Source organism: Macaca fascicularis, chromosome 12 (genome assembly GCF_037993035.2).
Source record: "Macaca fascicularis isolate 582-1 chromosome 12, T2T-MFA8v1.1".
NCBI classification, from domain to species: Eukaryota; Metazoa; Chordata; class Mammalia; order Primates; family Cercopithecidae; genus Macaca; species Macaca fascicularis.
In genome coordinates this window covers 92,679,284-92,706,052 of record NC_088386.1, presented here as the reverse complement: position 1 = coordinate 92,706,052, position 26,769 = coordinate 92,679,284, and the positions used below count along the sequence as shown (strand labels likewise).

General features: G+C 39.0%; 1 protein-coding gene across 18 annotated transcripts in view; it reads left to right on the top strand.

The window, feature by feature from the left end:
- ANKRD44 (ankyrin repeat domain 44) overlaps positions 1–26,769 on the top strand; it is a 321,410-nt gene that overhangs the window by 215,394 nt on the left and 79,247 nt on the right. For 10 of the 18 annotated variants that reach the window (XR_010580012.1, XM_065525821.2, XM_065525819.2 and 7 more), the window contains exons 11-16: positions 6,379–6,461; positions 7,581–7,698; positions 9,660–9,728; positions 13,229–13,369; positions 15,013–15,093; positions 17,934–18,045. Coding sequence is in view for 17 of the 18 variants with exons in the window: in XM_065525821.2 (XP_065381893.1) it covers positions 6,379–6,461; positions 7,581–7,698; positions 9,660–9,728; positions 13,229–13,369; positions 15,013–15,093; positions 17,934–18,045 (604 nt within the window). In the remaining variant the exon portion in view is untranslated. Of the gene's footprint in view, positions 1–6,378; positions 6,462–7,580; positions 7,699–9,659; positions 9,729–13,228; positions 13,370–15,012; positions 15,094–17,933; positions 18,046–22,443; positions 24,429–26,769 lie in introns of those variants that run through there. The other 8 variants (XM_005573816.5, XM_015432526.4, XM_045367426.3 and 5 more) reach the window with 3 other exon arrangements.

Here is a 26,769-nt window from a genome sequence, read left to right as displayed (position 1 = left end):
ATTTGCTTACCAATTATGCATTCTTTTTCTGCCTCAACTGCAACAGAATTAGGGGTATGATAGTTTATAGATAGCTGGCTCTGACATTCATTCATTCATTAAATATTGGTTGAGGGCCTAAGTGGTACCTACGATGCCAGGTTCTGGGATTATAGAGGTCCCTGCCCTTGAGGAATTTATAATCTCCTGGGAGCAAGATTTAAACAAGCAATACAATCATGCACGCTAAGTGTAATGCCAGAGCAGTTGCTGGGTGCCACTGGGATGTGTGAAAACATATCTAAGATGTGGAACCCAGTCTCGCAAGACTAGAGAAGCAAGATGTAAAGGTTAACCAAGACTGAAGGGTGACTAGCAGTTAGCTCATAGTAGCAAGAGTCTTTTAGATCCTCAGTATATACTTGTTTTTATTATAATAATACATAAATATGTATAAATGTAAACTAGATAAACTCCTTAGGCTTTTGACACTAACAAATTAATATATTTAAAAATTACAAAATACATGCAAACAGAAACCAACACCATTCATGTTAACTGTACAATTTAGTAGTAGCAAACATTATGACTGCTTCCCTCTGGGCACTGCTTTGAGGGGTTACATTTAACTTTCACCATAACCTCATGGGGTAAGTGCTATGATTATTCCCATCTTAAATGGGAATGTGTAAATGAGGCACAGAGAGGTTCAGTTACCTGCTCAAGGTCACAGAGCCAGTAAGGGGTAGAAATGGGACTCATCTTCGGTCCATTGGATCTGGACCCTCAGCTCCTGAGCACGTGGCTTGCTGCCCCTACATAACAGATGATATGATAGTTCACATTTTGCCAAAGTGAAATCACCATTTGTGTAGGATTATGGTCCTGGTGGCTGAGGTGCAGGCTCTTTAGAGTTCAGTGTACACTTCAAGAATGGAGGTTTTGCAGTGGCTTAAAGTGGTGGAACAGTGGACTTGGCATGCAGCACAGAACCCCTTATTCAAACTACTGCCAAATTTTGTTTATATGGAAGGCTCAGGTACTGCATTATCGTTGGGCCTCCCTAGGTTCAGTCTTGTCACTTGTCTATTGAGCCCATCTTTATTCTTTTCTCACTGGCCCATGCCAGTACTACACTAACACCAGTGTGATCCTCAGTACAAACATGGGCACTGAAATTAGGCAGAGGTATGTGGTAATAAAGGGCCACTCCGATGAGCCAAAAAAATGCTTTTATGCCAGTTGTTTTAGATTATCATGAAAAGGAAAATACAGGTTAAAGATTCTCACCGAGAACTCTTGAGATCCCAAAGATATTTCCAGTGCTTCAGAGATGCACTGATTAATTGGAGAAATAATGGGAGAAGCAGGAGAGAAAGATAAGAGAGTTTCAGATAGAGGGACTGGTATGTGCAAAGGCCTGGGGGCAGGACAGAGCCTGGCACTTAGAGGAATGGAAACAAGTTTATTGAGATTCTAGAATATGCAGATTAGACAACAGCCAGATAGAGAAGGGGCCTCTCCAGCCACTTTAGAGTGTTTAAACTTGATTCAAAAGGAACCACTGAAAACATCTGTTCATTGCAAATAACAAGGACCAGGTCTCATGGCTGTCACTTAAGGGTGCATAATAAATACTTGGAATTGCATAGATAAAATTCATAAGAAATTGGTTTGTTTAGTTGGACTGATCATTTGGGTAAAAAATCAAAATCATCCTATTCTAAATTTAGGAAATGTTTTTGTCTCACCCACTCAGTGAGCAAAGCTAAAACAACCCCACTTTGCTGGGACACTTGTGAGGTAAATATTATAAAGAATTTAGACACACAGAAAGATAACAGAAATGTTAACTGATCATGATTCATTCTTGGCTTTTAAGGAATCATACACCTGATTTTAAGGAAGTACAACCTGATTACAACTTCAAAACTCATCTACTGCTGATGACCAGTTAAGCTTATATGGATTGCAAGGGCAACAATCATACTAACATGTGTGGTAAAGGATTTCCATGTGACTGATGCTCCCTTTTAGCACTACGTGAACATTATCTCAATGGGTCCTTAACAGTTGCTCCATGATAGAGTCACTGTAATTATCTTATTTTTCCGAGGAGGGAACCATTATGCACTCGCCAAAGATGAAGTAGATAGCAAGTGGCAAAATGAGGACTCAAACCCCAAGTTTCTGACTCTGTCACTTTAATCATATGTTCTTTACCCACATGGCCTAAAGAAGGCGGCTCTAGAAAAGACTGGATGTAGGGAGGGCAGCCACGTCTCCCTGATGCCAAGGGGAAAGCTTCAAAGACCCCAAATTCTAATCGTGTAAAGGCTCTTTCTTCACTTCTAATAGCTCTCTGCAAGACAGGCCTGCAGACCTCATTGATTCTGAAATAACTGGGTAGGAGATGCCAACTAACAGCTAAATTAGAACTAGCTAATATAAATGTGTTCCATTAATTTAATGACTGGTCAAATAAATGTGGCAATTTAACCGGAATTGTTCTCCTCTTCCGTGTAACTTATGCATTGTTAACTTTGGTGTGATTTGGCACCTCCATTCTTGATCTTCCTTGACGTATACCTGATGAAGTAAGAGTGATGCTTCTTAATTGGCTAAGACAGCCAAGTTCTGATTTTCCTGCTAAAGGTTTTATAATCTTTCCTTTATGATAAGTCTTATTTTATAAAAATAAAGTAGTAATTTTATTTTGAAATACATAAATCATTTCTGAATTGATTCAGGGACACTGAATTCTGCTTTTCTTTCCAATCTTGGCTTGAAACTTAGTTTTACTATTTGAACCATAGTTTCATACACAAGTGCAAATGCCAATAGTATTTGAGTCTACATGAATCTATTTTCAAATCCTGCACTGAAGTAGTAACTTTTTATTCACTGTGGAGTAAAAAATATATATCAAACATAATTTTTACTAGACCTTTTAAATTAGAGTGGTTCTATCTCTCTTATCTTCTCAGGTTTGTAAGGAGCAGTGAAAAAAAATCAGGGAATGTAGAATGTGATGAATTATACAAAGATGGGTTTTAAGTGGCAAGATTGATTGGAAATATTGATAATGAGGTTTATGGAATATATCATATTGTTTCTGTTATACTATCACTTATACTTTTTGTTTGTCCCAAGTGGTTTCTTATAGAGTTTGATGCTATTTCCTCAAATTCATTTGCTTGTATTGTTTTACATAAATATATATATGGAACTTTATAAACTATATTGTATATATATTATGTGTATATATATTTTTATTTTTGGGTGTGTATGAACATATTTGTGTGTGTGTGTGTGTTTGTATGTATGTATGCATTTAAAGAATGAGAAAGGCTCAAAGAAATCTTGAGAAATCCAGTCCTTGATTCCAGGCACATTCTTTCAGGAATGAAAATATTCTATCCATTTTCCTTTTCTAAATGTCCAGATATATTTAATCACATATTTTTGCCTTAAATTCCCAAAACAAATAAAACGATTAGGTAAAATCACATTAGCTTTAGCTTCCATTTAATAAGGAGGTTTTAAAACATGTTGTGCATTAAAAAAAAAAAAAAAAGAATGTTTCTCTCGAATCAGGAGGGAACAATATAAATAATAGCATAAGTAGAAAAGCTTCTCTCCTATGCCCCAACTCCCTCTCCCTTTTCAGAACGTCAAGGTCATCACTGATGCAGTTGCATTTCAGGATTTTTTTTTTGGTAAATGATGAGAGAGGCAATTACAAGCAGTTCTTCTCCACATGACGCTGCCTGGAAGACGAGCAAATTGCATCACTTGATGGATGCCAGCTATTATACACACTGGGCTGGAATCTCCATATAGGGAAAGGAAAACAAACAGAGGGAAGACTGAACAAAACCACCTTTAAATAGGAAGAAGCTATTATGGAAAGAGAAAACAGTGGCTAATTGCTGACAGAATTGAATTTTGCAAAACACTGAATACCATGAAATGTCTGTGAATGTGTATATCCTTTTACACAGTCACACACACATCACCATAATAATTTTTGAGATGGTAAATAAAATGTATGTACCCAAAGCTTAACAAATTCAAATCATACGTTTTCTTTATGAAGCATGGAGTCTGAAAATGGGCCACTTTGTGCCAGAGAGGAGACTTAGGCATTTAATGCTGCAGGGTGTAAACAGATACAGTCCCATACTTGTTTGTATTAAGTAGAAGGTTTTAAAAAGCTGAAATGTATTATTTGATTAAAATGAGGTGTTATGAGAAGTGGTCACTAACATTATAGATGCTTGTAAGTACACAGGAGCCACCTGGTGATGCTGTTTGTTATGAACCACAATTCAGCACATGGCTTTGGGTCCTTGTTGAAGAAGATGTAGTAGGGAAGACGAGGAGGATTTAATCCCGAAGGCAAAAAAGTGCTGCCATCAGAAGGCTGCCTGTCCCTTAAGAGGTCATCCTGGGGACTGTGTCTTAGTGGGGGGTCAGTCTATAAAGTCCTTTTCTAGATTCTCTCGTTAATACTACTAGGTTTATGAAAGCAAAGTAATGTTTGTTACCCCCAATTGTGTTTTTGTGACTGGTATTGTGATGTGGGTTAATGTGCAACATAAAAATTTATTAGGAAGATGAAGTTTGATCAGCAAAAGGCAAACATTAGTTTTTATTCTCATCCAAAACTTTATTCTCAACAATGTAGCCATGATTAACCCCTAGCAAAGTGCTTGGGACATAATACAACAATAATATTTGTTTATCAAATCAAGACATAAAACAAGGGCTGAGCGTGGTGGCTCATGCTTGTAATCATAGCACTTTGGGAGGCCAAGGTAGGTAGATTGCTTGAGCCCCGGAGTTCAAGACCAGCCTGGACAACATGGCAAAACCCTGTCTCTACAAAATACACCAAAAAATTAGGTGGGTATAGTGATGTGTGCCTGTGGTGGTCCAAGCTACTCAGGAGGCTGATGTGAGAGGCTCACCTGAGCCCAGGGAGGTCAAAGCTGTAGTGAGCTGTGATTACACTGAAGCAGAATATTTCCCTGACCACTTTGTGGTACTTGTGACAGGGGTACCTTGTTTACTCAGCCTGCCACTCTCAACTCCTCGCTGGAAGGAACCCGTGAGCGAATGAGCATGGGAACTGGAGTGAATGAGTGCTGGAACCAGCTGGCTGCTTTGGCACTGGCAGGAGTGAACTCTGTGCAGGCCCTGCAGCGGCATCCAGGCGGGGGTGCCTGCAACTCCCAAAGCCCCCGAGGGCATGTTACAGTGCTCTTTGAACTCTGCCGTCCATGGTTGGGTTAAGTGTTAACAGCTCAGTGGGTCCTTTGCCTTTTTGCATGAGGCAGCTGGCCTCCCCCAGCGAGGGCAAAGGGCCAATGTGACAGCCTTTTATATCTGCACTTGTGGCTCCTGAGTTCTCGTTTGGCATCCAGGAAAAATGAGGTCTCACGAACAAATCGAAGGATGATAAATGCAGGGGATTTTATTGCCGATGAAAGTGACTCTCAGTGGGAAGGGGAGCTGAAAAGGGGACGGGATGGGTAGATAATTCCCTGAAGTCCAGCTGTCTCTGGCCAGATTGTCCTCCGAAGTTATGCCATCAAGCTGTCTCTCTGAAATCAAGCTGCTTCTCTCTGACATTCAGCCATAGTCCTGTCTACTAGCTGAGTCTGGGGTTTTTATAGACACAGGATTCGGTGGAGGAGGGCCATGGGTGGTTTAGGAAAAGGCAACATTTGAGTGGGAAAACAGGGATATAAGTTCTCACTTTGGGGCACAGTTTCAGGCTTTTCAGCTTGAGTATGGGGTTTTGCTCAGAACCTGCCCTTTTCTGCCTAGAATTTCTCTGCCCCCTGCTTCTATCATTGTATCAGCACCACTGCACTCCAACCTGGGTGACAGAGTGAGACTCTGTCTCAAAAAAAAAAAAAAAAAAAAAAAGTAGAAAAAAAAGAAAGAAAGGAAACAGGTTGCTTTTCAAACTTGAGTTTGTTTTGCTCAGTATTGTTATCTCCAGCCCTTAGCATAGTCTATGATGCTTAGAAAGTGTTGAATAGATGAATGAGAGAATGAGACATACAATTGCCAAGGTGAAAGAAAATGAGAGGAAAATTAATTTTAAATTTAAAGAGTCATGCTTTATGTGAAACAGATTTTTTTTTAAATATACATTCCTATGGCAATGGGCTTTTAATTATGGTTTTGATTCAGGCATTTATTATTTTAAGATAGAAACTGGTTGCATAATTATTTATTGAATGGAAGAATTACCGAATTATTTCAGCCAAGACTCCCTACACAAGGTGTTGTTAATTTTCATCAGAGAATCTAGAAAGGTAATTGTCCTTCCGCACTTATCTTGAGATCTGTTGCCGTGAGCGCCTCTGTTTTCTTACTCCTCAGGTGTGGAATCCATAGCATGTTCCCTTTACATTTAGCTGCCCTAAATGCTCACTCTGACTGCTGCAGAAAGTTGTTATCATCAGGTAAGTAAAACCATTAGCAGAAATGAGGCGTAATGTGTCCTGTACATGAGTCAATGGCTTCAGGTGTCTGGTCAGAGTGAGTGGCTGCCTGTGCTTCATGTCATTACCTGACTTGTCAGGATGAGTTGTGTTCCTCAACTAACTGCATGTGACAGCTCCCAACAATCCTTGGTGTTAAAGCTGTTTGAATGTCATTATTCCTGCCCCAGAATGAGAGTCTTGCCTGCTTTTCACGTTAAAGCTTGGGTGTTCTAGGGTGAAAAGAAGCAGGGATGGCCAGAGTTTATAGAAAAGTTACGTCACAGAAGAAGGAAAAGTCTTTGAGGTTTAAAATGATGGATTAGCATTTAATATTTTTCAACAAAGGAAAAAGGTTAAATACCCTACATCTGGTGGTAGAAAACGTCATGTTACTTTCCCACTCTCTGGGCATTGAAAAATCACTATGGCTGATTTCCTCCAACTAGGTTTAATTTCGATTTTTTAAATATGAGACTATTTGGAGCCAAGAGATTGTTTCTGGTTTGGAGCTTTGCTAATCTTTCTTATCACTACCTCTGCCAACTGTCATATATTAAGAAATTCCTGGGCTTTCAAAAGTGGTAGAGGTCTGCAAGGCAAAGATTGTTTATGAATTAATTCATCAGATATCCCAGAGGCATTTTTTTTCCTTTAAGTACTTTACCTATGGCTGATTCTGCTTTCACTGCTGTTGGCATGTTTAGAAAATAATCCCTGCATGCAAGCATGTTTCCCAACTCTTAAACCAACTGAAAGGTTGAAATATACTTCAGAAAATGTCTATTCCAGCATGCTAAGATTATTCCTTTGCCTCCATGTTTTGTCCATGAGTTCTATCTGCCTGTCGATTGCCCTACTTATCTCAAATTGGTTTCATAAATTTCTATCCTGGGATTAAAAAATGGGGCTGTGGTTCACCCAGGGCTGAATGTTAAAATAAATCCTTCTTGACTTCACGGTTCTTCCTATAAAATTGACAAGCTTGAGCAGTTACCATTCGTTTCCATGACAACCTCTTTCTGACTACAATTGCTTGCATTCTGGTTTTTCTACTAACTGATTTTTCTGTCTCTGCAATGTTTCTTGTGGTTTAACTAGGACAAAAGTATAGCATAGTATCCTTGTTTAGTAATGAGCACGTGCTGTCTGCAGGCTTTGAAATAGACACCCCAGATAAATTTGGAAGAACGTGCCTTCATGCTGCTGCTGCAGGAGGGTGAGTAGTTAGCAATTCTAGTTAATTTATGACTTAATTACTAATTCATCTTTATCTACTTAAGTTGTCTGTGAATCAAAGGCAATTTCCTTAGTAAAATAAGTAAGAATTATTTCTACCAACGATCAAATATCTCTGTGTTATATTTCCCCACATCACGTGCATTTTGTTTCACCAAAGAAAAATTATTAGCCCATCTCAAATAACAAATAGTTTTTTTTGTTTTCTTCTTTCTCTTTTCTTTCTTTTCTTTTTTTAAATTATAGATTTTCAGGCTATAGAATACATATCTGTTACTCCATATACCAAAAGAAAATAATTTGAAATTTGTTCCTAGGTTTTTCCTCTTTTGTTGCTGGTATGTGGGTGATAATCAAAAGAATCAAGGATTGAATTAATTTATGTTCATTTATAGACATTTTTTCATTATTTCAAATATGATTTTTAGTCTTTTAATGATTAAATGTGAACATAGGTCAAGAAAACCCAAAAGACAGGCAATTCTTACCTTTTTTTTAAGTTGTAAAGAGAATTTTTCCTCAGCTACTTTCTTTTCACATACCAGTGGTAAGATTGAAGCTCTGATCAATATGTTATTGATACATGTGACCACACATGGACTAAACATGGCATCTCTTGGATGACCTTGTTTGGGGAAGATGTTGGTTCTTAATCAGGTTCCTGGTCCTTAAGGAACAGCAATGCTTCTCCATTTGTCATTTGTATATTACCAAAGTCATTACCTATTTATCAGAGGTGGATAAATGGTGACACTTTAGGGCTCCTTATTTACGTGAGTCCCTTCTGAATTCTTATAACTAGATTTGTAGTCATAATTTTGTATTATTTTTTAAAAAGACCCCTTCCCCCACCTCAGCCCCCACACTGTATGAGCTTCATGAGCCACACAAGTTGGATCTGCTACTGCCTTTGATCCTTTGGCATCATTCAGTAAGAGACAGGTGCTTTATATCAGCTGGGGTGCTATACCAACACATACTTATCTTAAAAAGTTCTTATATGTTATGATTGAAAGAGCTATTTCTCTGAGAAGGTAGCTATAAAGGGTGGGTGTAGGATGAGGAGAGCCCTACTCAGGTTTATCATTGAGATGATTTTTCTTATTTAAATTATAGTAATAATTCCAGGCCACTTCTAGCATCCTAAGTTTAGAACAATGATGGACAATTGTCTCTTTTTTATGCTCACATTTAAAAAATATCACACCTGTACAGAAAGTGACAACATAGAATTCCAGATTCATGTCTGAAATTCTATTAGAATTACTATTTAGCTACATGCCCTTTAATAGGAAAAAATCACTTTGATGGGTCCTTTTCTCTCTACTAAATATGATTTATTGCTTCTGCAAATGATAAAGAAGCTATGGAAGATCACTGTGCTCCATGACATCATTTTCAACCTTGGTTCTGCACATTTATTTGCGTAAATTACAAAGACAGGGAAATACAGTTGTTTTATTTTCCATTAAGGAGTGTCTGGGTTGAAAGTAGTTATCATAGTGAATTCATTCTGCTGTGATAGAAGGTAACGCCCATCCACTCTGGCTCATTGTTTAAAGGTGACATGAAATTATTATAGGTTTAAGTGGTTGTTTCATAAACTCTTGATGGTTTTGAAAAAGAATTTTAGGATAAATGATGAAACCATCACCGGAGGGTTTAATCATGTAATAATCATTAAATTTCTTAGTCATGGAATTGAAAATGTTCCACCAAGCTCTTTAATCTATTGATTCATTAGCTTTGAAAAAGGAATCATAGGAACTTTAGATCCTTACCATATGTCATTACTCTAATATGTTCAGGTTTTTATTAGCCGAATTTAGACCGGGAGCTATCTTTTCATCTTGTCCTGTACTCTGCAGAAAATAGCTCTTGCTGAAGATAGGCCAGTAATTGATCTCTTCCATCTTAATGATGTTTTCCCTGTCTTTCTAGTAATGTGGAATGTATAAAACTCTTGCAAAGCAGCGGAGCAGATTTCCATAAAAAGGACAAGTGTGGGAGGTATGTAATCAGAGAGTTCTGCTTCAAGTGCTTAAATAAAAGGAAGTAGGAGTGGTCTATCTGGTAATCAAGTGATGTTGAAATGGTAAACTGGGAAGTTAGCCGGGGGGATTCCATCCTCCTCGGAAGGAAGTCCTTTCTCATAGAGGTTGCCAACAAAGCAAATAACAAGCCACAAAGAAAGCATCTCCACTCACAGCTGCTGTTTAGATGTGCCAATTGTCTCTCTTTTTTTTTCAGTTAAAAGACAAAACAAAACTCCTACATGGATATAGTTTGGAAAATCCTGTTTCTAGCAGAGTGGAATACATAAGTCCTACTCATAAGATCTAGAATATTTTATTATATGTATTGAACATTTCATCTTGGGATGAATTTTCAGCCATGTTTAAAACATTAAGTACACATGTTTAAAACATTAAGTGCATACACACCACCAATGGGTCATAGAACTCTTCTTACTTTAATGATCCTTTATATAAGTAAATGATGCCATGATGCTAGCTGGTACGTGGATATATATTTTTCATGTATATACATATGTATAATTTTTTTTTCCCATTGTATCTCTTTACCCTTCCTTTCTACATGTACCCTCCTTCTCTGGGGTTGCCACAAATTTCTCCTCTTACCAACTTGTCTAAGGCAACTCCTACCCGCCCTCAGATTTATGTCAGTGACACCTCCTTGTGCACCGATGGGCGTGCACCGATGGGCATGCCCCTCTTCTCTGCTCCTCTAGCACCCTAAACATTCATGACTGCAAAGTACCTCATGCTGTTCTTGTGGACTCTGACTCCTTGTCTCTCTCCCTGTTACGGGAAAGGGCTCCCCATCCAGACCCCAAGAGAGGGTTCTTGGATCTTGCGCAAGAAAGAATTCAGGGCGAGTCCATAGAGTAAAGTGAAAGCAAGTTTATTAAGAAAGTAAAGAAATGAAAGAATGGCTACTCCATAGACAGAGTAGCTCCAAGGGCTGCTGGTGGCCCATTTTTATAGTTACTTCTTGATTATATGCTAAACAAGGGGTGGATTATTCATGCCTCCCCTTTTTACACCATATAGGGTAATTTCCTGATGTTGCCATGGCATTTGTAAACTGTCATGGCGCTGGTGAGAGTGTAGCAGTGAGGACAACCAGAGGTCATTCCTGTTGCCATCTTGATTTTGGTGGGTTTTGACCGGCTTCTTTACTGCAACCTGTTTCATCAGCAAGGTCTTTATGACCTATAACTTGTGCTGACCTCCTGTCTTATCTTATGACTTAGAATGCCTAAGCATCTGGGAATGCAGCCCAGTAGGTCTCAGCCTCATCTTACCCAGCCCTTATTCAAGATGGAGTTGCTATGGTTCACATGTCTCTGACATCCCCACCTGACTGTGAGCCTCCTCAGGACAAGAACTGGGTATCATTTTCTCTCTATCTTTGGGCCCTGTCGTGAGGTTCTTACCTAGTAATTTTCAGTCTATTTAAAACATATGCAATCCAATATGTAAAATATTTAAAATTTCCTTCTCTTGAACTAAAGATGAGAAAAATCAATTAGTGAGAGAGCCCATAAATTGACTATAAAATATGAAATAGTTATACTTGAAAATTGATCATTTGTTTATTATTCTTTGACTATCAGCTGGTCATACCAGAAAAGCTGCTGCACAATTGAGAGTTAAAAATAAGTAATGTACAGCAAATTACTTTATATTTCTGTAGTCTTGCCCTTTACAAGGTGCTTGTGTTTTCTGATACTAACTCTATGAGGTATGTGGGGATGCTGTTACCCCTTTTAGTAGATGAGAAAGCTGAGCCCAAATAAACTAAATGATTTATACGTGTACACAGAATTTTAGACCTAGCAGGACCTTAGAGTGTTTATATTTGGGCTCTGTCATGAGGTTGTTACCTGATAATTTTCAGTCTAATTAAAACATGTGTAATCCAATAGGTAAAATATTTAAAATTTCTTTTTTTTTGAACTAAAGAGGAGAAAAATCAACTAGTAAGAGAGAAACTAAATGATTTGCACATATACACAGAATTTTAGACCTAGAAGGACCTTAGGTAGGGCACAGTAGCTCAAAAGTTCTTATTGAAATAAGGGTGAAGAAGTCAAGATCCAGAGAGGGGATGTGATTTGGGCCAGCTTGCACATCTGCCAATGCCAGAACCCAGGGCTTCTGATTCGGATTCGGATTCTGCATTGTTCTTCCCATTAACCAACATCCCTACCCTCAAGGAGCTTGCAGTTCAGTGGGGAGGATGAGACAATACACCAGTGCTAAAATCAAGGCAGTATGTGATGAGAACTCAAGAGAGACCCAGAGAGTAGCTAAGCCATCTCAGACAAAATAAAGAGAACTAGCCCCTGGAACAAGATGATGAGTGGGGTTTTGATGGGTGGAAGTGATTCATGAATGGGCATTCCTGGGGGTAAACCAACCTGGACAAAGGTTGGGGGGAAGTGTGAACATGATCCAGAAAGCCTCAAGTCATCCGCTTTGGTTATTCTAATGGGTACATCTAGGGGAGAGAGATACCCCATCAAAAGGAGATTGGGACCAGTTTTGGAAGGTCTACAATTCTAGGCTGAGGAATCAAGTCTTTGGTTAGTAGAGAGAACCAAAGGTTTTAGAACACGATTGTTATATGTGGGTATTGCACCTTAAAAAAAATTCTTCATTTATACTAACTAGAAATTATGGACACTTGGTTAGAGCTAAGGAAGCCAATAGGATGGGCTGGCAATGGTCCAAAAAAGCAATAATGTAGACCTGAACTAGGATAGGCTCTAAGAAGGAAAAGAAAGGACAGATCCATGGTAGATGGCCTCGTTTGAAGCCACTGTCTTTATAGCCTCACTTCCAGTTTATACAGGTTAAGCACCCCTCATCTGAAAATCCAAATTCTGAAATGCTCCAAAATCTGAAACGTTTGGGGCACTGACATAATGTTCGAAGGAAATGCTCATTGGAACATTTTGAATTTTGGATTTTTGAATAAAAGATGCTCAACCATCCAAAACACTTCTAGTTCCAAGCATTTCAGATAAGGGATACCTAACTTGTGTAGTTAAAGGAAGGCATGACAGCACTTTGGGAGGCCGAGATGGGCGGATCACGAGGTCAGGAGATCAAGACCATCCTGGCTAACACGGTGAAACCCTGTCTCTACTAAGAAATACAAAAAATAGCCGGGTGAGGTGGCGGGCGCCTGTAGTCCCAGCTACTCGGGAGGCTGAGGCCGGAGAATGGCGTGAACCCGGGAGGCGGAGCTTTCAGTGAGCTGAGATCCGGCCACTGCACTCCAGCCCAGGCGACAGAGCGAGACTCCGTCTCAAAAAAAAAAAAAAAAAAAAAAAAAAGGAAGGCATGACTTTGATCTCCACACACTGTGAGAGTCTAAGAGCTTTCCATGCCCCTAGGCATACTGCTGCCCATGCTAGTGCTAACAACGGGCCTGTTTTCCAGACTGAATGAAGTAATAAATTGCTGTTTGTTTTTCAGGACCCCTTTGCACTATGCAGCTGCGAATTGTCATTTCCACTGTATTGAGACATTAGTGACCACAGGGGCCAACGTTAATGAAACAGATGACTGGGGACGCACAGCTTTGCATTATGCCGCTGCATCAGACATGGATAGAAAGTAAAAACAGCCTTGCTCATGCTTCCTCTGGGAACAGGGTTGGGGAGTGGTGGGGAAGGATTGCTAAGTTTTCTTCATATCACCTCATGGAAAAAGAGTTAGACTAACCCAAAAGAGTTAGATTTGCTTCATTCCAAACCTGGGCTTTCCTTTTCTGGTCAATTTATGTTTGATTGTTACATGTCACTGCACAATTACTTCTCTGTTCTTTGGGTTGAATCCCAAGTGTAGCTGTCAAGCTCGAGTTTATGGTTCATTCAAAATCTGTTGTAATTTATTTTGACATATACCATAGTTTTCATCATCACCACTTAAATGCTTCATTTGCTATAAAACTTACATTTGCTAATATATATGTCATATGTCAAAAACATCCACCCATGCATAATCCCAACAGCCTTTAAATTCAGCGTCAATACATGTAAACTAGGCACCATTGCTCCAAACCTGGGCATGAATGCTCTTTCAGGAGCTAGAGGAGAGGAAGTTGGTTGCTCAGGGCATGTTTGGATTCTAGGTGGATAGGAATGGAAAACAGAAATAAGTGAAGCAGTTCAAGGGAAGAAGGTGGGAGAGATGCCCACAGTTGATGAAATTGTTCTTGGAAGCTTAAGGAAGGGCCTCCTTCATAGGAATACTTTTAGGTGACCCTGTTTGAAGAACTATTGAATTATTTGCTGCCTTGTGCTGTGAAATTGATTCTGGGTCAGTGCTAATTGCTTTTCTTGTAGAGCAATGGCTTTTAGATGGTGACCCACAGTGAGAAATACCATCTTACAGTCATGACCCAATATGCACATTCACATGTATATAGTTTAGTATGTAAAGTGGAAATAAAGTTTTCATAAAATCATATTTACTTTTACCATATGTGATGCATTCTGACATATTCTGTATTTCATTAGATAAAAAATATTGCTGACTACAACCCACTAAGTCGATTTCACAATTCAGTAATGGCTTATGATCTGTAGTTTGAAAAATACTGCTTGTTTCCTCTTCATAGTTATATAATAAATAGAAATAATAATATCAGATGTAGCATTCTGATCCCTTAGGCGTACAGGTTATTAACAAACATTGCTTAACAAACATTTATTGAGCATCTACTATGTGCCAAGCTCCAGACAATTCACTTGGAATAGATTGGGGGTGGTGAAAAGGGTGGGGAAACAATACACTTCCTCTGTTAAGAGCTGGAAAAGGAATTTTGGATGGTGAAGAATTGTTCTGGCAGATGAAGGGTGAATAGGACCCCATTTCTGGACAAATGAGATGCTGAGCTGGTAAGGAGGCAGTGGGGAATGTGGTAGGAGTCAAAGAAGTTTCAGCTAAGTCACTACTTCTTTACTTGGGAAGTTTAGAATGTTTATAGAAAGGTGGGCAACTTGATTGTTAACTTAATTGCTGATACTTAAGTGGAAGTTTTAAGAAATCATATTCTCAGTTGGATCCTTGGGAGAGAATAGATTTATGGGATGGCTTTGGAGAGAACCATGTATATCTTCAGTGAAAATCAGTGGTGCTTGTTTCTTCTGGGTTGGGGTAAAAATCATTAAGATATAAATTGCAACAAAACCATTAACAGCTTTGCCATTTAAAAAAATTAATTGCAATTTTTTTCTGTCCTTTATGCTGAGAAGTAAGACTATCTTAGGAAATGCCCATGAAAATTCAGAAGAACTTGAAAGAGCCAGGGAGCTGAAGGAAAAGGAAGCCACACTGTAAGTTTCTTCTCAGCTTAAGAACAAGGTGCCATTTCTGACGCTGCTTCTGCTTCTCTGAGTTGCCACGTTGCCTGCCTTAGTATTTTGGGGTTTCACTTGGAATCTTGAGGAAGTGATATGGGTTTGCCTTTAATGGGAAAGAAACTATTCTTTTAATACAGCCTTCAATTCTACTATTTTCACACAGGGAACTTTCTAAAATTGTAAGCTTTGCTTCAGCAACCACTGTGATTGGTCAGTGGTTTTTAGGACCTGGTGTCCTAAATATCATTTCTGACTGCGATGCATCATGTACCAGTGAAGACAGATGAAGCCTCCTCTGAGAGCCTTAGGTTCTGCTTTTATGACCTGGGGACATCTATTTAGCAGATCCTATTTTAAAAGGTCTTAATACTTTGGTGTGAAATAGCCATTTGTGCTTTCCCCTCCCCCAGCCCACACCCACATCAATTTAGGAAGAGCCTCCTGCTCCTGCAAAAGGTTGCTCCTGGGCCCCTCATCCCACCTGCCTCTCCCTGGCTTCTAACAGAGACATAGCTCTTTGCTGTGGCAGGGGTGGGAGTACCTGCCATCACTCAGGGCTGTAGATGCACAGGAACCTCCAGCTTCATCCTCTGAGAGTCCTTTCCGCACCACAGGTCACAGTGAGAAGCTTACAGTGCTCAGTGCAGTACCTAGCACATAGTCAATATTCAATAGCTGTTGAGTAGATGAACAAACGAACGAATTGGTACCCACACCTTGTGCCTCACCCCTGTGGAATCCAGTGGATATGGTGCTCTATGAGTCTGCAGGCACATTGTTGTTAACTTATTTATTCTTTCATTGTCAGATGACCCAGTTTTTCTGTGGCCTGAATGCCTGTGTCTACTCCAGGGTCTTCCCACCCTATACTATGCTCCTCCCATGCCCAGACTGTTGTGGAAAGGTATAGTTAGAGAGTGTGGCTCCAATGCAGGTTGTGGGACCTAACTTTGATGGTAATTGGGGTGGGGACAGGAAATGCAGCAGCTAATAAAGTAGGATGATCAGAGTTTTGCTTTGATACCCCCAAATTTAAAATAACAATACTAAAAGGCTGTAGCATCTTAAGCCACTGCAGCAAATGCCCCCTTTTCCAGTGAACTGCAAGCTTGCCCTGAGCCAGACAAGCTGATGGAGAGGGAGGGGACCAGAAAGGCAGGGGGCAGGAGGAACCAGCTGCCTGAGAGTTCTTCTATGCAAAGGGAGGCCACTCCCTGTATCCAGATACGCCTCTGACCTCATGTGCATCTGTTGGCTTTGCATCATAATTGCCAAATTAGTAGGCCCTGGGAAGAGAAAAAAAATAAGCATTCCCAGCTAAAACATGGAATTCATGGTTTCCTTACAAACAATGTGGAGAATATCCAAGTTCTACATTACTTTTATTATAATACTACTATTGGCAGTATATATAGTTCAACTATGTTACAAATTCAATTTATCAACTAATTTTTGGGATATAATCCATTCAGAAACTGGGAATTGTGTGTCCACTAGCATGTTATTCCTATTGAGTGATTTCATTTAAAGAGCCAAATTCAATTTACAGTGAGTCATACCTGGGATCCTTTCCATGGGCATTTAATTAACAGAATGAAAAAGAACTTCCTTCCTTATAAGGTGCAAATGACCGAAGAGGGAATAATAGCAAGACTCTAAGAATAGTTTGATTTATTATTGACATGTGGGTATTTGTTTGTTTGTTTTTTTTTAACATATATGGCTTTCATCAGTTTTTCTAGAAATCGAAGTATCTGTTTTAATTGTCCCTGTGTGTAATTGACTTTTCTCCTTTTGGGTTATACCAAAAAATAGGTAAATGCCATTTAAAAGTTTTTGGGTAAACCGTAGAAATTTTCTATTGGAAGGTCTTATTTAATGTATGGGTTGATATTTAGAATGTTAACATTTTGATTTGAGTATGAAATTGAATCAGCTTGGTCTTGTAAAGGACATGTTTGTCCCATTGTCACAAGGATAATGCTGACGCTATGAAGCAGCACTTCCTGACTAGCGACTCCCTCTTTCCCAGCAGGACTGGACCATTTGCGGTAGGCCCTGAACAGAACTTATTACATCCCTGGGTACTTGTGAACTAGAGTTTTGGGCTCTTCAGTGAAGGTGGAGCCGTGCTCCTTCCTCTAAGCTTTCCAAAGACTGTGGCTTTTTCAGAAAAATTACAACTGCCTGAAAGGGCTTTAAACTTTTTTTTTTTTCCCCCAGGTCTATATTCCTAATGGTGAAATTTAAGCCTCTTTATTCATATGTGGTTATGAAGTTAATTCTTTGTTCTTTAAAAATGATTACCCATTCCTTTAATCTTTTTATTGTTTAGGCTATTCTTATTTTTTTTCTTACTCTTTTTAACTTTCATTTTCTAACCTTTGATTTTATGGTGAGGTTAAGAGTAAACCCCTCCCTACTGAGGTTGCCCTGTTACTTGCCCTGTTACTGATCACTTCTTTATTGAGACTTTGTTCAATCAATGTGGAGCTCCAAAACTTACTATTCAGTAATCTTGATAACAGATGTTCTTACCTGAAGATGAGAGAAAAAAATCGTAATTACCCTCTTTTTCCTAAAGCTTTTCCTGAATTCTAGAATGGCTGTATTAAGCTCAAATAAAGATAGCTACAGAAAACACACACACACACACAATTTTCAATACATAAAACTTCAATGCTGTAGGGTTTTTAAAGAAACAAACTCATAAAATTCTTCATGGAACATTCATCACAGGACGATTTACGTAAACTTATCTTTTTCAGTCCAGAGATGTTTTCTAAAATAACACTTCATTTTTATACTTACAGATGTCTAGAGTTTCTGCTTCAAAATGATGCAAATCCGTCTATCCGGGACAAGGAAGGTTACAATAGCATACATTATGCTGCTGCCTATGGGCACAGGCAATGTCTGGAATTGGTGAGTTGTTTTGTTTTGTTTTCTCGAACCCACGCACACACGCATACACACACACAGACACACAGACCAAATCACAGAGGCATTAACTGTTTTTTCCAGAGTCGTAGCTCTGGTCTGTGTAAAAAGTGGGGCCATGAATCAGGATTTCATGAATTACTGATTTCAAAAAGTGTTTTTTCTACTGCACCATGCTACCTTCCATTGCAGGTTAGAGCCCCACCACCACCCAAGGCTTTTAAACACAGTGCAAAAGCATGGTACTCACTGATATAAGGCAGTACCATTTCTGCCTCCTAACATCAGCATTGCCATGGAAGTTGGTATAGACCTATTAGCAAATATGGCTTTGTGTTTTGATCCCATATAAGAAATGCTCCTCACAAAATGTGTGTGTGTGTGTGTGTGTGTGGTAATCAGTGGCAGAGTAAAGGCTTTCTACTGTAACTATGTATCATGAGCCTGCCTTCCAAAATATACCTAAGACACAGCTGTCTTTAATTGGTTTTCTCTATGAAAACCATGTCATAATTGTCATGATAAAACAAACTTTTATTATACAGTTTGTTATTATAGTCTTAATAATGTGTGCTGTTCTATAGTACTTTCGTGAGTTATCTTTAATCCTTCATAGTCTGGAAACTCAGGATAATTATCCTAACACCTTCTTTGTATAGAAATAACATTGCATGCAATATCTTCATTTTTTTTAGGAAGGCCATTTTGGTACCATTATTTCTGTTATTCAAGTAAGAGGTTTTTCTGTTCATAAGAAGGTTTCACAAATTCTGTCTGTTAATGAAATTACCCCCTTTGATTAGATCAACATTTGCCCTGTGTAATTTACAAAGAGATGACTATTCATGACAATTATAAAACATTCAAAAACAGTTAGGAAGAGGTGTTACTTGATCTTAATTTACACTGTCAGTCGAACAGACCGGATTATCAATATAATTGGTAGAAGTGTTACTATTGTTTGCTTTCAGGAAAGAAACCACAGTCAGTCATTTGTAACACAGAATGAAAGTTCTCTCATTTTCCTGAATGATTTTAGTTGGACAGAAAGTTTTATGTATTCCTATTTTGGAATGCATCCCAAAATTCCTCTTGGGTGTAGTTTGTACAAAGCAAAGATCCTAAGCAGGCAAAAAACATTATTATGCCCCACCCCCTCCCAATCAAAACAAAACACAATCCTGAAAACAACCTGGACTTTCCCTTAGGAGTGGAACCACAAATCAGACCTTTGCAGGTATCTTATCCCCACTGTTGGCTCACTTAACTGTGGATGGATTAGAACAGGAGATGAGACAGGAGGAAAGGGTTCTGAAAGGAGGGGAGAGGGAATAGGACCCTGTCTTTGATACAAGTGTTAAGTAAATTTCAAAAGAAAACATATATGTTTTCTTTTCATAAGCCATAAGCATATGAAAAAAAGCTCAGCATCACTGATCATTAGAGAAATGCAAACCAAAACCATAATGAGGTACCATCTCACACCAGTCAGAATGGCTATTAATAAAAAGTCAAAAAATAACAGATGCTGGCCAGGTTGTGGAGAAAAGGGAATATGTATACACTGTTAATGGGAGTGTAAATTAGTTTAACCATTGTGGAAGGCACTGTGGCAATTCCTCAAAGACCTAAAAGCAAAACTACCATTCAACCTAGCAATCCAACCACTGGGTGTATACCCAAAGGAATATAAATCATTCGAACCATAAAGATACATGCATATGTATGTTCATTGCAGCATTATTTACAATAGCAAAGACATGGAATCAACCTAAATTCCCATCAACAGTAGACTGGATAAAGACAGTATGGTATATATATATCATGGAATATTATGCAGCCATAAAAAACAATGAGATCATGTTCTTTGTAGGAACATGGATACAACTGGAGGACATAATCTTTAGCAAAAAAACGTAGGGGCAAGAAACCAAATACTGCATGTTCTCACTTATAAGTGGGAGCTAAATGATGAGAACACATGGACACAAAGAGGGGAACAACAGACACTGGGGCCTACTTAAGGGTGGAGGATGGGAGGAGGGAGAGAATAATAAAAAATTAACGAGGCTTAGTACCTGGGTGGCAAAATGATCTGTACAACAAACCCCCATGACACAAATTTACCTAAATAGCAAACCTGCACATTACCCCTGAACCTAAAAGTTTTTTTTAAAACCCGAAAACAAGTATTAAATGAAGAAGTAGGGTTTTGAGGGGGATGCTTTTTCTCATATATTTTTCCTCTTTCTGTAGGAATCCGATATCTTTATAGTCTTTAGAACTCCAATTTCCTTGGGTACTAGATGTTAGGAAAGCAAACCAATTAACTCATATGCACTAGGAGGTGAATTTCTAACACTTTCACATTGCTATGCCAATCTTCCTCCTCATCTCCCAGCACAAACACCTGTCTTCCCAGGGGTCATCCTTTGAACAAATTGTCCCTGACTCTGTACTTTGTGCTAGAGTTACATTGGTGAAGAGACACATATCTGGTAGCTCTTCATAGGTTATCTGAGCCTCTGAACAGGAATTGTACAAGGAGATCTTTTTTTGACTCCACCATCCCAGCCTATGCTTCTGGCCTGTGGAGGGAATGGAGAGAGTAAATGAGTATGTGTGGTCCTCTGGCCTTCACTACTGGTCCAGGGACTTTGTCCTCTGGGCGCTGGAGTAGGATTGAAGAAGATGGGGGGCCATCTGGACTAGCTGATTTGTGAGGCTGATGAAATGTGTCTTTGGCACTTCCTCCCATCTACTTGAGCAATTACTGTGAGTATGCATATCATTAAATATGTATCATTAAATTTGATGTACATTTTGACTCTGACACTCAGCTTGGTCTGTGTTTACTTTGGCATTCATGGTTTGTGGCTCCTGTCTGTGATCGTAAGCATAGAATTTATAAACTACTTTGTGTTCAGTCCATTTTGCTGTAATCAAAAAGAAACAGAAATTATTATAGTTGTTTTAACTTCACTTCTATTATACAGACTTATATTTAATTAGTTCCATGAAGAAAAAAGACTTCTAAAAAGTAGTATGAACCCCTTCGCCTTGATAGAAATAGCCAAGGTTGAGAATTCTGCCAAGTCTACCTACTTAGGCCAGTGTTCTCAGCTGGTCTTGATCAAAGACGTTTGTACTATGTGTGGAAGCAAAAATCTGCCCACAAACATGTACTGAGAGCTGTGATCCGTCATATTTAATTGGGCTCAAAATATCAAAGCAAAATGGGGGAGACTTTGCTAATAAAGCTTCTTGTGTCTGAGTATAATGTATGTTTGAGTGGAGGAAGGGAATTGGCAAAGGAAATCTCCTTTTTTCTCTATCTGAAGTGTATTCTTACTGGCTCTGAAAAGAAAAATCAGGGAATCATGCCCCTATTTGGAATTTTTGAGTTTATATTGGTTTATTATATATTTTTTTACAATATTAAAGATTTGTCCATGAACATAAAGATCTTGGAGGCTTTTTTATTGAAATGGAAAAATGTGTGTGCCAATGTAATTATGTAAATTGTCTACAAAACTTAGAGAGATTGAAAACTCTAGGCCTCTGATTACATTCAGGCTGAGATTTTTTCACGCCAAATCATTTGGAATTTGGCTGCTTCTCTGAATCTTGTCCCCTGTTCAATGATAGGAATGAACTTCAACTTCAACTGTGAGAAGAAGTAGGGGTGACAAACGCCCCCACTTATATATTCTGGGAGCTTCTGGGATTCTCCGAAGAAAGACTGAAAGCAACTGTGTCTTGGGCAACCCAACACTAAAATTATGCTGCTTTCAAATAAACGACTCAATGTTTTAGGTTGTTTCTTGTGTTTATCACAGGACTTTAGAAAACCATTACCACCTGGCTCTGAATAAATATATGTGTCTGTATAAGATAGACTTATGGCCAGGTGCAGTGGCTCACAGCTTATAATCCCACCACTTTGGGAGGCTGAGGTGGGAGGATTGCTTGAGTCCAGGAATTCAAGACCAACCTGGGCAACATAGTAAGGCCTTGTCTCTACAAAAATATTTTTAAAATTAGCCAGGCATGGTAATGTGATGTGCACCTGTAGTCCTCGCTACTCAGGAGGCTAAGGCAGGAAGATTGCTTGAGCCCAGGAGTTTGAGGTTTCAGTGACCTATGATTGCATCACTGCAGTCCAGCCTGGGTGACAGAACAAGACCCCGTCTCTTAGAAAAATAGTATGGACTTACATTGGCAATGTCTCAGTAAGCCTCTCAAGACTAAGAAAGCAGGTAGAAAAAAGCAGTTAAAAAAAGGAAAACTCCTGAGTGGTCATCTGAGGACAAGAAAATGAAAAATCAGTAAATTTGAACCCCAGCCTCAAACAAGTCTCTGATGACTGCTTTCTCTCCCCAGAGGTGCTGCTAAGAGAAGGACTTGGGTTGTGCCTGACCTCCCAGCAGGCAGCCTGCCAAGGGGCGGTGTTCTCTGGAAACCTCAACAATGCTGGTCTTGTGTTTTCTTCTATTTAATTCAGTTGGAGAGAAACATAAAATCCTATGAGGAACTCTCATTAAGGGCAAGGGTGTGGGTGAGCATGGATATTTTGATACCACTGGCATCCTCTCAGATATGAATATAAGTTCACAAATTTTGAGTTAGAATTTGGATGTAAATCTATATTCAAAACAGTTGAATAGACAATGTTTTATGATAAGATGTTCCATTTTTTTTTTGTAATGTGGCAGAAAAAATTTTGGGGGCTTTACCATGAATGAATTTGGCAGCTGATGAAAGAACCATTCAACAGGATGTGTTAAAATAGAACATTTCAGATTTGCCTTCAGTTGAGGGCCTAGGACACTGGGGCCATTGCCTCCACATTTCAAAGTGAGATACTGGTGCTTCAACCCATGGCCCCCTTCCCCATTTCTAAAGTCACAGTTGGAAAGAACAAGAAGTTAGAGATTAGAGAGAAGCCTTCTTTGAAGCTAGCTCTGCTGTGAATTCTACCATCCCTCGTAGTAGAGGAGACAGAAGGCAGCCTTCTGTCTGACCCCAGCCTTAAGGGAGGGCAGCTTCAGGGAGATTGCTTAGGTATCTTGTTTGTGTCCCACACAATTTAGGGAGCATGCCAGGCTGGTATATGATAAATCTAAAGACTCAATGGCTCTGACCAGAACTTGCTGGCCAGGCAGCTAAATAAGAAGAAGGCTGTGTTTGAGAAATCACTCCACTCTCAGCAATGATTGGTCAAAGTATATATTTCCCAATGCCCAAATGTGAGCCAAGGGCCAGAGCTAGCTTGGGGTTCTCCTTGATCCCACTCAAGAGGGCTGCCTGGAAGAGTCAGGAGACCCAGGATTCCTAGTGTGGAGAGGGGAATATAAGTTACCAGCAGGAAGGTCCATTCACCCAGGCAGAGGGAACTGCAGGCGAGACACCCCAGTGATGGTGGAGAACCTAATTCAGCATCTAAGAGAGAGACAGTTGTAAACATCTGACCTGGTGAGAGACATCACTGCCAGAAAGGTGCCAGGCAGACCATTGTCCCTGCTCCTAGTGTGTCTTCCTTTCCCTTTCCCCTTTAGACCTGGAGGAGGCAGAGGCAGATGAGGAGGAGGAGAAGCCCTAGGTTGGGGAATAGAGAAGTCAGCCGTGTCTCGTTACCCACTGCAGTCTTTGGGGGAAGGCGGGAAGGAGTTTTAAAAAGTTCAACAATGTTAGGAGTCTATGATTATCACACTGGAACAGATGTATTGATTGCTGACATGAAGTTATGTTTTAAACTAAAGTGCCTAGAGAACTCTTTATTATTTGTTGGAGATTTTGCATGAAGTGGCAGGAAAAGAAGTAACCTCATAAAGGAGATCGGACCTAGTATAGGGAAAAAGAGAATAAATGTATTATTTGATTATACCCATGACTCACTGGTTCAATAAATAGCTACACACTTACAGTCATTGTTTCAGGAAAAAATTAATGCTCAGCTCTAAGGAAAAATAAACTATTATCCTTTAAACATTTGCGAATTTAAATATCAACTTATAAGGCATTAGGTTCTATTAATGTCAAGTACTTACCAGGTGCCAAAAGTTGTTGAACAAGTGAAGTACACTGTGAGTGACTAAGCTTTATTTAGTGATAAAACGTCAGTGCTAATTTTTAAGTATATAGCAACTGTCCTGTTTGTTAGGAAGGTATTTCACAGAAGATGGCAGGTGAGAAAAGAAATGAAAATTTGCCTTTCTATGGCCTGGACTTTTCTTTAGATTTGATTACTTTCCAATACCACCTCATTTTACTGCAACTGCCCCTCCATGATTTCTTTTTCAATAAAAACCTATACTAGCATGTCGAACTGGTATAAAGACATGTACCAAATTAAATGTTATACACACACATACGCATACGTGCACATATTTCTCTGTAATTTCTTCCAGATGGATAGGGAGCACTAAGAGGTTCAAGGAATAGGAATTACTGCTTCTGATGTGGAAACTTCTAAGGACCCAGTGATGTCAGAAAAAGGAAGATTTTTTGTTTTAAAGAGAAGGCAGTTTAAAAGTCAACCAAAAAAATAAGTTAATCTGGCCCGCCCTCCTTTCCTACCCCTACCCTCCTCCTTCCTTCCTTCCTTCCTTCCTTCCTTCCTTCCTTCCTTCCTTCCTTCCTTCCTTCCTTCCCTCCTCCCTCCCTCCCTCCCTCCCTCTCTCCACCCCTTCCCTCTCTCCCCCCCTTCCCTCTCTCCCCTACCTTCCTCCCTCCCTCCCTCCCTCCCTCTCAGTCACAAACCCACTAGGCAAGCCTGAGCAGAGCAGGAAGGCAGCCCAGTTGGCGCTAAGGCCTCAGGAGGGAAATCAGGAAGGCAGCCTAGTAAGGGTTGGAACCCCACTCAAGGAGAGTGTCCTAAATGTGTATGCCCCAAGCAACAGAGCTGTGATATATGTGGAGCAAAACTGTTAGAACTGAAAAGATAAACAGAAATCCACAATTGCAGTGGGAGACTTTAGCACCTCTCTCTCAACATTTGGTAGAACAATGAGACTGAAAATTGTCAAGTATATAGAAAAAGTCAATAACATAATCAACCAAGTGGATCTGATCAACAATAAGAACACTCCACCAAACAACATCAGAATACATATTTAGTTCAAGAGTTCAAGTGCCCATGAATGTTCACCAAGATAAACAATATCTTGAAGCATAAAACAAAATTCAAAAAACATGAAATAATTGAAATCATACAGGGCGTGTTTTCTAGCCACAATGGAATAAAACTAGAAATCAATAATAGAAAGATACCAGGAAAATTTCCAACACTAGGAAATTAAAACCAGACTTGTAAATAATTCATGGGTTAAAAGGAAAGCCTCAAGGGAAATTCAAAAACTATCTTGGACTGAATGAAAATGAAAGTACGACAAAGCGAAATTTGGGGACTCAGCTAAATTATGCTGAGAAAGAAATTTTTAGCACCAAATGGTTACATCAGAAAAGAGGAAAGTCTCAAGTCAGTAATATAAGCTTCCACTTCAAGAATCTGGAGAGAGCAAATTTAACTCAAAAGAAGCAGAAAATTGTTATAAAGATGGAGGCAGAAATAAATGAAATTGAAAACCAATGAAGAAATTCAATGAAACAAAAATCTGATTTTTTGAAAAATCAGTAACATTGACAAACCTGTAGCTAAGAAAAAGAGAGAGGAAACATAAATTACCAATATCAGGAATGAAATAGGGGATGTCACCATAGACCTTGCAGATATTAAAAGGATAAAGGAATATTATGAATAACTCTATATACATTAATTCGACAACTTGATAAAACAGACTCATTCATTGAAAAACACAAACTACCTTCATTTACCCAATGTGAAGTAGATCATTTGAATAACCCTTTAACTATATTCAGAAAATTAAATTTTAAAACTTCCCCTAAATAAATTTCCAGGCATGGATGATTTCACTGGAGAATTCTACCAAATACTTAAAGAATTAACATAATTCTACACTATCTTTTCTGGAAAATAGAATACAAGAGAATACTTTCCAATTCATTTATGAAAGTAATACCTTGATATTAAGTACCAAAGAGAGACAGACAGACAGACATACACACACACACACACACACACACACAGAGCAAGCGAGAGAGAGAGAGCGCAGTGTCTTTCATGAACATGAATGCAAAAATCTTTACAAATTACCAAATAGAATTCAGTGATATATACAGAGAATTATATACCATGACTAATGGAATTTATTACAGGGATGCAAGCCTGTTTCAATATTTGAAAATCAGTCAGTGTAATTCACTGTATTAACAGGCTAAAGAAGAAAAATCAGATTTATATCAACCAATACAGAAAACACTTTTGACAAAATTTAACACTTATTTAAGACAATAAAACAAGCAAACAACAACAACACAAAACAAAACTCTCCTAGAAAAATTAGATAGAGGGGAACTTCCTCAACTTGATAAAGAGCATGTAACAACTTGATAAAGAACAGCTAATTTACTTAACAGTAAAAGACTAAGGCAAAGATGTCTTCTTATACCACTCCTATTCAACATTGTGCTAAAAGTTCTAGCCAGAGCAATGAGGCAAGAAAAGGAAATAAAAAGTGTACAGATCAGAAAGGAATAAACAAAACTGTTCCTATTTGCAGATGACATTGTTGTCTATGTAGAAAATCCCCAGTAATAAACCAAAAAATCCTAGAAGTCATAAGTGAG